Source organism: Peromyscus maniculatus, chromosome X (assembly GCF_049852395.1).
Source record: "Peromyscus maniculatus bairdii isolate BWxNUB_F1_BW_parent chromosome X, HU_Pman_BW_mat_3.1, whole genome shotgun sequence".
NCBI lineage: Eukaryota > Metazoa > Chordata > Mammalia > Rodentia > Cricetidae > Peromyscus > Peromyscus maniculatus.
In genome coordinates, this window is record NC_134875.1 from 23,961,687 (window position 1) to 23,973,881 (window position 12,195).

The 12,195-nt window shown below is 42.8% G+C and overlaps 1 protein-coding gene across 1 annotated transcript in view; it reads left to right on the forward strand.

The window, feature by feature from the left end:
* Window positions 1–1,742: 1,742 nt before the first annotated feature.
* The window catches only part of Frmd7 (FERM domain containing 7), a 43,050-nt gene continuing 32,597 nt past the window's right edge, over window positions 1,743–12,195 (forward strand). Inside the window, exons 1-3 of the mRNA XM_006995348.4 lie at window positions 1,743–1,796; window positions 2,345–2,446; window positions 2,579–2,683. Of these exons, the coding sequence (XP_006995410.3) occupies window positions 1,743–1,796; window positions 2,345–2,446; window positions 2,579–2,683 (261 nt within the window). The remainder of the gene's footprint in view (window positions 1,797–2,344; window positions 2,447–2,578; window positions 2,684–12,195) is intronic.

Sequence of the window (12,195 nt, forward strand, 5' to 3'; positions counted from 1 at the left end):
CCTCCCCAACTTGCCTTTTGGTCATGGTGTTTCATCAGAGCAGTAGAAACCCTAACTGAGACAATTTCCAAAATCAAACTTTGAGAAAGTGGTTTAAACTATTGCACACAGTCCAGAGCCTAGGGCCAGTAAAATGGCTCTGTGCATAAAAGTGATTGTCACCAAACCTAATGACCCAAGTTTGATCTCCAGAATCCGAATGGTGGAAAGAGAGAACTGACTCCCACTACTGGTCCTCTGACCTCCACACATTCACTATAGTTCTCTCTATCTCTTACACACACATGCACACACACACACACACACACACACACACACAATAAAACATAATTATAAAATTCAGAGACTATTTTTAAAATAATTGAAAATTTTAACTATACAAAAACAAGAAGTTTCTTATGAGACACATAATATAAGCAAAATTAACAGGACAAATGGATGAAAATGTTTGTAATTGATGCCAATGACATATGAAATGTTTGTGACTTCATTTACTTTTGTATTTATTGGTTTGTTTGCTGTGCTGGGGATCAAACCCAGAAGTCCACATATGTTAGACAGGCACTCTATAACTGGACCACACATTCGTCAACTTACAAAACAAACATTTCTAGAAATGGAGGAGAAAAGAGAATAAAGTTAAGATATTTTAAAGGGCAGATTGGTCACCGCCCCAGAAGGAATTGACATAATTTTTTAAATATTTTTATTTATAATTAACTTAATTTCACATATCAGCCACAGATTCCCTTGTCCTCCCTCCTCCCACCCTCTAGCCCTGCCCCCCAATCCACCCCCATTTTCACCTCCTCCAAGGCAAGATCTCCCCTGGGGAGTCAGTCCATCCAGGTAGACTCAGCCAAGGCAGGTCCAGTGCCCAACACCCTGGCCGTCATGATAGAACTTTCATCCAGTGTCTGATTTTTTTTGAGACAGGATATCTCTGTGTAGCCCTGTATGTCCCCAAACTCACAGAGATTCACCTCCCTCTGCTTCCGGAGTGCTGGGATTAAAGGCATGTGCCACCATTGCCTGGCTGAATTAACATGCTCTTTAGAGATTTTAATTCGAATTAACTGAAGTTCAGGGTTGTGCTGAGATTGCTTTTCTTGTCACCTCCCAGTTTGAACAGCACACATTTTTGTTCAGACTGTGGACAAACCACTGCACCCCTCCATTGCTGTGAGGACTGCAAATCATACAAGCACTGCACTATTTGCTGTGCTTCCAGAACAAAGGACTAGAAATGAGGTGACGGAAATAACAGAAATTCATTTTCTCCTATATCAGAGGTAGAAATGTGAGCTCAAGGTGTTTCCAGGACATGTGAGACGACTTCCCAAGGATTCTAGGTGGCTGTCTCCTCCTCCCCATATCTTGAATTCTTGGTGTATTATCTATCTATTCTCTTCTCTGGGTCTGGGTCAGAATTCACCTCAATAACCTCGTTTGAATTTAATGACCTCTTACAATCTCTTTCAGACCAATCCCATCCCCAAAGTTTCAGAATTATTCACATTTTGGGTGACAATTCAGACAACAACAACCCTTATGAAAGGAAACCTAGAAATGATGAGTAAAATTAGTATGATCAGCAACCCCACTTCTGGAGATCTGTTAGAGAAACAGATGTACAATCATGGAAAATGACATGTATGGCAATGTTTATTTCAGCCCTGTTGAGGCAGAAAGAAGGATTTCAGAGCAGTCGGGTACACAGCATTTTGTCTACACAATACAGAATGCCACTGTGTGAAGAAAGGAGGCACTGCGGATGGAGATCTATAGACTATGAGGTAAGAAAGACAAGGAGCGAACAGCATAATAATAGCCTGCTGTCTACATAGGAGAAGTACATTTGGTTTGGCTTGCATAATATTTGTATAAACAGTGAATGTAAAACAACTGCAAGAAAAGAAACGGATTGATTTGATTATTGAGAGGGGTCTGTGGCATAGAATGAAGCAGGCAGGATAGAGATGAAGCTTTCTATATTTTCTTGGCTGTATGGTTTTCATCTCTAAGTTATGGATGTTCAAAACAATTGAAAGCATATATGGATAAAGGATATCTAAGGATACGGATATCAGTTTTCATTTGTAAATCAGGTGAATTCAAAAAATAATCAAGAGAAGATGTATTTTTAAAATGTAAAGCATAGCTCGTGTGGCTTCTTAGCTCTGCCATGGACCCTCTAGTATAAAATGAGACTAACTCTAATCTCTCTGCTTCTGAGAATCGGTATTCTCAGGTTCTTCAAGTTGTATCAAGTGTTTCCAAATCGCTCTCTTTTGAAGAAAGCAGAACCACAACTGTTTCCTCACTGTTTTCTTTTTCTCTGCAGAAAGGCAGTGAGTTTAAGGTCCAGTTGGATTTCCTGTGGACCAAAGAGGAGACTGCCTGGATGCTATTGATCCCCAGCACTCAGCAGTGCAAACGCCCTTGGGTGTGCTTTACTTCAAGCTAATAGAAGTGGCCCAGATGAAAGTAGGGATGTCTGGCTGGGGGTGGGGGCACCCGAGTGCTCAGCATCCAGCTGAGAGTGAGATTCCTGAGGAAAGCCCCCTTCCTGTCACAGCACCCACAGCATTCTGAATCTGCTTGCAGCCCAGCGGCCTCGCCGAGGATGCTCCATTTAAAAGTGCAGTTTTTGGATGATTCCCAGAAGATTTTTGTGGTTGATGTAAGTGGAAATCACGTCGCTATTATTCTTTTATTATTCATTCAATAATGGTCATTTGTGGACAGCCCATTAGCCAGGGATGTTATGTCTTCTTTAGAACCGAATGAAGGAGGACTGTGGTTTTTAGATTTGGAAAAGAAGTCTGTATTTAATGTCATGATGTGGCTCATGTTTTCCCATTAACCTTTCTTCTAGAACATGCTCTCTTTTCTCAAGGGACATTGAAAACAGATTTGAAAAATACTCCAAATATTTGTGAAAAGGCAGCAACGACTTAGTTCTACTACCCAATAAGGCATTATTGTTCATTGAAATTATTTATCTGTGAGTCTGAGTAGGTTCTGAGGGAAATGAGAGGGGAAAGCTGCCTTCCTTTTCTGAGGAAAACCTATGGGTTATGGGGAGTAGAGTTACAGTTCTAATGAGAACTTCAGGCATCAACGACATGAATGAAGGAGAAAAATAGGATAAGAGACGATTTAGTTTGATTTAGTACTTATAGTTCAGAGTTCTTAATATAATTCCTAGCTACAGGATGATTGCATACAATTATACCTCATCTCTTCAAGAAAGAACAAATGTATTAAGCACATCATCTAGTGCTCAAGCTCCAACATCCTAAGATACGTGCAATTTGATGTCAGGATTTATGTATGAGCATTTTGAAATGTTCCACTTTTCTTTTTATTGGAAGCCAAAGCGCTGTTTCCTGTGATATTTACATAAGCTACTAACAAGGAACAAACAGTTCATTTTCCATGAAATTCATACAAAAATGTTGTGTGGTGTTTTTTCCCTTTACACATAAACTGACAACCACTCTAAGCTCAGCCGTGATGTGTGGGGGGAGGGTAGCCCACTTTTTCCAATGGGAATTTGATTTTGATTGGAATCATGTGTTTTGTTGGTGATGACTTTCTGGCTCTGGCTGCTATTTTGCTGTCTCTTCCTTTCAGTTTTATGTGCAAAAGGCATTTCGAGTTCCGCGGACCTGAATGATTTGTTTTGTAGCAAATGGATTCCATTAGAGTTATGGGGCATTTCCTATTCTTTCTTGGAAGTATATTTGAGGGATGGAAAGTGTCTTTTGAGTAATTTGTCCATTTGCTAGCTGGTGGTGGACTGGTGCAGTGCTCCAGAATCCAAATTACTGAGCTGTATTCAAAAGATACTGCTTTAGGCTAAATTTTTAATAGATACCTCAGGCATCTCAAAGAGAAATCTTTGACAAAAAGTGACAGTCGAGTTTTATGAATGTGCAGTTCTAATTCAGATCCAATTATATGGGGAGTGGGGAGCAGGGCACTGTAGCTGCACAGAATCCACCTCCCTAGGAGCCAATTCCAGCAGCTTGAAGCCAGCCCGATTTGGCTTCAAGTCTGATTGTCTCTTTCCAGCTGCAACACATTGTGATCCTTGGAAAGACAATGGGAGAGATTTGATACCCAGCAATTCGGGTGTCAAAGCATCCGATCCCTTTTACTCTGTGGAAGGCTGCATCATGCATAGCAATCACGGTGCCTTCCTGAGTGGGACAGCAGCATGGGCTGCAGTGCTATAAGTAGCTTTGTTGTGAGGGAATGGAACTTGACTTAGCATCTGGCCATCTGACATGGCGTGTCTCCTTACCAACAGTACACAGAGTGGTGGTGGTGGCGGTGGCGGTGATGATAATGAGAACAGGGTCGGGGGTGCAGAACCGCTAGATAGCTTACACACGTTCACAACAGAGTGAGGGGTTTGAATCCAGATCCCCCCACTCTTCCTTTTGCAGTTGGATTTAGAAAACTCATCTGCCAGTAGCTATCTAGGCCTGAAACATTGCTCACGGACATTATTTTGTACTGTCCCCAAAGGATATATAATTTTGCACGCAGTGGACATTTGTGGCTTTTGTAAACCGTTAACAAGTGCTTCTTTCCTTACCTATGGAAGAAGTCTGCAGCAAGGCAGTCACTAGAAGTCAGGGATACCAAAATGGAAATTTGTTCACTGATTTGGATGCATAAGAGCAACTGAAAAGGTACAGTCCTATGACCTCCAAAGTGCTGTGATTATGGGTAAGCATCAGCGACATGTTGAGTTTGAGGCTGGCCTCAGATGCATGAGACCCTGGCCCAAAACAACAAACAGAAAAGCAACTTGAAAAAAGTTCTCTTATACTAGGATAAAGCAATGCATGGGATTATAATTAAAAGAGCTTAATCGTAGCTGAAGAAAGCCATGTGACAGGGGTTCTGATGGCAAACTGAAATCTGAGGAGGTTTGAATCTTTCCCAGGGAAGACTGTCCTTTAAAGATAAGATTAAAGAAAATAATTTAGTATACAAGCTAAAATAATGGCTAGTTAGGCATCTGTGTCAATTGTATAGCACGTATAGCAGGATAAATATAAAAAGGACATATTATCAGGTAGAATAAAGTCATCAAGAAAGGTTAATAAAAATTCAGAGCCATTTATCCAAACTCCAGTGGTATTATCTTTATGATATTCTCAACATTCTGGATCTGTCTCAGGCCTCTAGATTGAGAAGCCTGATTTGTTAACATTCTACAAGAACTGAAATCAAAGACTGACTATAAATCCTCAATGCCAAGCTCATCATTTACAGTGAGATTATGTACACTGGGGTCTTCTAATTAAATGCTGAGAAGGCAAAATGATGTTGGAAAGTCAGGTCTGAGGAAATAAATATGCAGCTCTAATATTTAGCCACCAAAGCCCTACTATTGACATATTAATTACTCATTCGTTAATGTGACTATTGAGTTAAAAATTATTATTGATGATCTTGTAAGTTCAGGTCCTGTTCTGGGCACAACCGACTCTACCACAGGGGTAAGTAAAGTTCTTTTAAGCAAGGGCATACTTTAGACTCAGCCATGCTAGCTGGGCACTAACTCGACCTGGGTGACTCCTTTTCCTCCTGTTGAATTGTTGATGTGATTAATGTGCGTTTGTCCTATTCTGTCTTTAACTTGTTAATCCCTTTAGTTAGATTATTAGGAAGAACATCTGGCTCCAGGGACATCCTGTTTCTTTGAAGTTTCTTTGCTCTAAGGCAATGTGTGTTGATTTTACAGATGAAGCGTCTGAAAATATTACTCGGTCTTTTCCACTGTGATTTTTCAAGCGTGTTTAGGGAGTGTGAACAAGGCAGAGAACTTCAGCACTGTCAGAATGTATCTGCTGAAGTATGATCCTAGGAGGAACATGGAGTGAGAATCTCATCTTGTTTTTTAAGTCCCCATATATATTCCATAAAATTGATCATTGTCAAATTCTGGCATCAACCCTAGGGATCATCCTTAGAAGATCAAGGGTGGCATTTTGGAGGATGCAAGTGAGGGGGCAAGAGGAGATTTAGAGTAATATCATATGGTTCAAAAAGTGATTACAAGTTCTAGTGTAAATTCAATTTTGCTTCTTCAACAAAAGGACTGGAAAAAAAAGAAAAATATGGGGTGACTAAAGCTAATCTTTCCTGGGCTGTTAGACGTTTGATTTTGACATTGACTATGAATCCCCAATACACTTCCCATGTACACACCAGTAGGACTGATGAGTGTCTCTCTAGCGCAACTTCCTTATAGCTACAATTGTTTGCTCCACTTAGCTTTGGATGGGGAGTTTTATAAAATAGTTATCCCATCACACGATCGGTCTGACGTCTACACACTCCTCTCCTTTGTTGCATTCTTGTCTTCAATGAAGCTATTGTTTCTAGATCTTCAAAACCACATTTCACTTGATAGTTTCTAGACACTAAAATCCAAACAGGAGGTTGAAATATCTCTGCTTTTACGTTTATCTGATTTCTAGGTGATCTTGCTGACCATCCAGTGGTTACACAGTAAGAGGACATTGTTAACCATCTCATCTGGTACCCTGGAATGCCCACAACAAAGGTCACTAGGTCTCATTTGCTAACAAAGACAAAGGGTAGGCAGTGTCTGGACTGAACATTATCTAAGGCAAATGGAAAAGCAAAGAACTGCCCAGTGATTTTTTTTATTCAGTAGTGGAATTTACTTTATAGCTACTGGTCTAGGGGTTTCTTTTTCAATTTGTAGTGGTGAGGGAACTTTTGTAATTTGGTCAATAGTGAACTGGATAACCTCTTTTCCCATATTACAAGACTATGTTTTTCCAACTCTGGTATAATAAAATGCACCTGGATTTTAGGCTATGAAACTTGTAGTCTTAGGCCAGTCACATATCCTCTTTGATGCTGAGTTGTTGTGAGGACTAACATAAATGTGATAATGTTTATCTTAAGTCTGATAAACCAGGATAAATTGGAATCTGCACTTACAAGTTGTGGGGCCTTGAGGAGCTTAGCTGAATCTCAGCTGAATCACAACTGTGAATCACAACAGACTTAAAAAGTCAGGAAATTTCCCCCGAAGAATAAGCTATTTAGGTTGTTGAGTAGGAGGACACTAAAGAGTAAAAAGTGGGAGCTTAGAAGGAAGGGGTAATGATGATATCTGCAAAAGAAAATATGAAGATGGACATGCAAAAGAGAACAGAACACGCTCTTTTCACAGAAGGAAAGGCACAGTATGATGGGTGGAGTTGAAAGGAAGATAGGGATTGGCTGAAAAATCAAGGTTCAATACTGATGACATTGTTTAGGCAATATAGTCTACCTGAAGTAGAATGTATTCTACCTGAAGTAGACTATATGAAGTCTGATCTTTCTTCTGAAGGTGATGGAGAATTGGGGAGTCTATCAATCTCAAAAAGTGAGGACATTAGCACCTGCTTGGTTTATTAACTTATCTGTTTAGTACCAATAGCGACTATATCCATGTGCTGTGTATCTCTCTATGGATGGCCCTAGAACTTACTACCCTAGTCCAGATACCAAATTGTGACATTATTACTTCACAACTTCTTTGTTCTTTGTTGAAATAGCATGGGTGTTTTGTGCTGTGATAATTTCTTCAGAATTCACTGCTGTGAAGATTTCCATGTACATGTAAAATTAACACAACTCTGGAGTAATATGCAGTTAATCGGCTAGTGTGTTGGTTGGGTATCTATGATCAGCCAAAGGGCCCACACAAGAACTGAGTGAGGTAGTGGGTTCCCACACCTCTTTTCCTCTCTCCTGGAAAGTGTCAATTTAGCCAGTGGTGATTACAGACAAGAAAGAGGCCGGAAACAAGAGGTGCTCCGGAGGCAGAATTTCTAGAAGCACTTTATGACTCCTGTTTGGACCTGGAAGGAGAGTGAGAAAGGATCAAGTGAGAAGGAATCTTCATGTTCCAGGCTTTTTGACCACAAAGACTGGAACCAGAGTGAGCAGAGTACACTGAAGGGACAATAATAATTTTTCCATTGGGATTTATGGATGGAACTATGAAATGAAATGCATCTGCAGTTGCTTTGGACTTAATTCTAGTCTCAGCTCTTACAGTTTTGAGTGGGACTTCAGGAAGGTCACATCTCCTCCCTGACCCTGTGTTCTTAACAGGTGGTGATAGCCACAGCACCTAACTTGGGAGACCAACGTGAAAATAAATGGGATAGCAGATGTAAGGTTCCTGGTACAGGGTCTCAGAACTGAAGCTTGTTCACCTCCCACTCCTTGCTCATAGAACTGTCATTTCTACCCTTTACAAAGCAACAGAACAGTCTTCTGCCCCCAAGTGGGGACTCCCTTTCAGAATCCTTGAGCTTGTCAATCACCTCCATCGAGCAAAGCTGCATTCCCCTAGCTCTTTACTTCCTCTGGGGCTTTCAGGGAGTGGTTAATTTGCCCTGCCCTTCCCATGGGATTGTGGTCGTTAATCCTACAAGGGTCAATAATAACTGTCTAGTATTACCTGAAATAATAGAGAGGAGTGTTCTTTGAGGAAGTAGATGGGAGCAGGCAAACCCTTTGTACTTGCCCACATTGTAATTACTCCATGGTCACAATTCATAGTAATGCTATCCCAGTCGAGAATAGCAACAATATTGCTGAATAATCGTCATAGATAGTGTTGATCAACAGTATAGTCTAGATGTGTTTTGCATGCTCCATCTTACATAATTCTCACACAAATCAAATAAACAAGTGTCATTATCTAGTGTAGTTCTATAACTTATCTGTGACTCAGGTTTAGTCTCATCTATAAAAGGGAATATTATTAGTACCCACTCATAGAGTTGTTCCAAATTAACATATATAAGAAAGCAGAACTACTAAGTCTACATTGAGGCCCATGGATATGACTGAATGTAATTTATTATTACATTTTTACTTATTACTTTTGTGTGGTGTGTGTGTGTGTGTGTGTGTGTGTGTGTGTGTGTGTGTGTGTACATGTACTGTGTGTGATACCTGTGCAGTGGTCAGATGATAACTTGAAGGTGTCAGTTCTCTCTTTCCACCATACTGCTCCTGGAGAGTGAACCCAGGTCATCAGGCTTGGTGGCAATTTCACTGGCCCATCCAAGTTTAAATGTTGAACAGACATCCTGAGACTTATGTTCAAGCAACAAGAGCCCAAGACATTGAGGTCAGAAATGTTAGGTTCCTGTCCATTGTACAGGCATGGAAATGGTTGCATACAGAGCTCAAGTTTCCCAAGATCCCACTGCTGCTTAATAGGTGAACCAGGACTCAAGTCACAGACTATTGACTTTGGCTGCTTTGTGTATTTAGGCAGGAGGTTTTCTCTGGAATTGCGGTATGAGCAGTGAAGCTTCCTGAGTTTTCAGAAATTTCTAATCTGCCCTGCAGATCCGTGCAGACTCCTCCATATTGGGTCCTCAAAACCAAGGTTTTTGTAGATAGAAAAACAGACGGACTGGAGCAGCTCACTACCTCCCCCACTTGTGCAAAGAAGGCCAAAGGAAGGAACTTGGAAGGTCAGGTCACAGAAAATCAGCCAGGAATCATAAAGCCCCAGCCTCGACAATATTAGCAGTGTCTTTGCCAGGGATTTATTTGTCATTACAGGGGCCGATGCTGCCCAGTGAACGCTTTTGTTTGAACTGAGTTTTCTCTGTCCCTCACAGCCAAAGGTTGGTTGATTTGGAAAATAAATTCAACTGAAAAAGAAAGAAAACGCTTGTATTCTATCTGTCAAGCAGCCAGCAGGCCAAGTGTGGTTTGGGTGTTGCTCATCCCACCAACCGCCCAGCCCCCCTCAACTGGAGGCCCTTCATCTGCTGTCACCTGGCTGCCAGGCTGCTTTCCTGCCAGAGTTCAGAGGAGAGGCCCGGCCTGCAGCTGGCCCTCCCTAGCCTCCTCACTCCCCACAGCTGAAAGGAGGAGGGAACCAGTCCCAAGAAGATCTGAAGGGAGCTTTGTGGGGCGAGGACAGGGCAACTGGCTTTGGAGTCTGGTGGGTGATGGAAGTTTCTTCAAGGCTGCACTCGTGGGAAGAGTTCCAGCTAGCTGAGGCCTTGCCACCCTCTGGGAGCCTACCCATTTCTCTGTGGGAAGCCCCTTTTCACATTTTCCCCAGGGTACTCTTGAGGAGTGTGAAGTGAGAAATATTTAGATAGAAGGATAGAAGAGAGAGAAACAGAACACAGGGTAATCTCGGGAGGGCCTGGATTCTTATCCACCGGCCCCTTCTGTCTCTTCTAAAAAGGCCTTTTATAGGAATGCCAAGGGGTAGAACAAAAGACCTCCCCCTAGCTCAGCCAAGTGAAGACCCTCCCAATCACCTTGTAACCACGCACATGGTCAGGCAATCCTCTAATGCAGCCCTTCTGGGTAAAGCAAGCTCAGATCTCACTAGGAAACCTTGGTAGACCTCCACACCATCCTCTCACCTTTCATCACAGCACAGGGCCCCTGCCTGCTGTTCCTGCCATCCTGGTGCTGAGGAGTCCTAGCTGAACCCCCTCCCCCCCCCCCCCCCCCCCCGCAATCTTTGCCAAGCACTCTGTTGCCAACAAGCAAGATTCCAGTGAATTCTATATGCATTTCTCTCTTCTCCAGGGACCACAGTCCTGTATTTGCCTCATTGTCTGACCTGTCAGGAACACAAACACATCACCATTTTAGAATCTAGTTTCAACTTGTCCTTTAAGACAATGAAGTTGACAACTGCCACATAGAGAAAGAAAATGTTCAAAGTGATTGAGGGGAGTCCAATGTCTTGGGGTCAGAAGGGTATGGCCCTGGGGGCAGGACTAACTGGGGGTAACAGTAGTGGCCCAGCTATTTCCTAATAAGGGCCTGAAGCCTGCTAGCCAAGTGTCAGAGAGCAGTGCTAGCCTTTGTGATACTTGGTGTCACTCAACAGCTTTGTGCCTGACTGACAGAGCTGGAAAACATTTGGGTAGAGCATCTCTACCACTAAGAGATCTGGCCTTCAGAGTTCGGCTGTACCCCAGGAGGTAGGCAGTACAGAGTTGGTCCATGGGCCACGAGGGCCAAGTGCTTCTGATAAGCTCTGCTGAAGGCTGCAACACTGAGGAAACCTGCAAAGTGTCAGACATTTGAAGGAGAACTTCTGCAGGCTGTGGGACGGGCTGACACACAGCTTGTCTAGTTCTTAACACAGCAGTTATCGCCCCTGCCCCCAACACCACCGGAGTCTTTTTGCAGGTCAGTTTTCTTTATTCCCCCTTTTCCTCTCTCCCCAACTTCCTCCCTGTCTTCTGGTCCAAGGTGTGGGGCCAGAAAATGGATTTTGTCTAGAATGAGCTGACCCCAGGCCCTGGAAGCATTTAGGCATGGCGCCTCACCGCTAATCGTAGGGCTTAGCTGTCTTGAACAAGCAGCCCTTTGTCCTCAGAGATTCCTTTTATGATGTTGAAATTCACCTTTCAGCAGACTTAGGGAAAGACAAAGGTTCTGCAGAACTCCACACTCAGGATGTTTGAAGTGATTGAAAAGTCTTGTCACAAAGTTACTATCAACTGCCTTCAAAGCTATGAGATACCATTTCCTCACCTTCCTGGAGGTCCCACTTATTTCACACAATCAGTACTAAGTAAATTTGGGAGACGGGAATGATTATACTCCTTCATCCATTTGTCATTCATTTAACAAGAACTTAGGAGTCCTTACTAATTCCAGGCACCACAGTGGCAGTGAAGGACTTAATAGACCAGTGGAAGAATTAAAATGTCCCTAGTGTGGAATCTACCAAAATAGGCTTTTCCCCCTGGTTCCTTAGAGATGGTCACTTGGGGCTCTCTGGAGGAAGCTGTGTCTGACCTGAGCCCTAAATGAACAGTGCTAATTATTTAGGCATGTGCTGGGGAGTTGGGGGCTGAGGAGCAGAGGTGAAGACGGTCTTGAGACAAAGGAGGAAGCGGCGGGGGGGGGGGGGGGGGGGGGGTAGGGGGTGAGAGTACACCAGGCTGGCTGGATCTGAATGGTGAGGAAAGAGAGTGCTGGGAGTGGAGACGGGAGAGAGAAGCAAAAGACAAGGCAGGCATTTCATATGAAGAAGTTACATGTGAGCCCAAGGTCACACAAATACGTGGCAAGACAAGTCAGGAGCCAAGGGCACTGTACTGGCTGCAGAGCTGCCCAGTTTGGCCTCAGAAC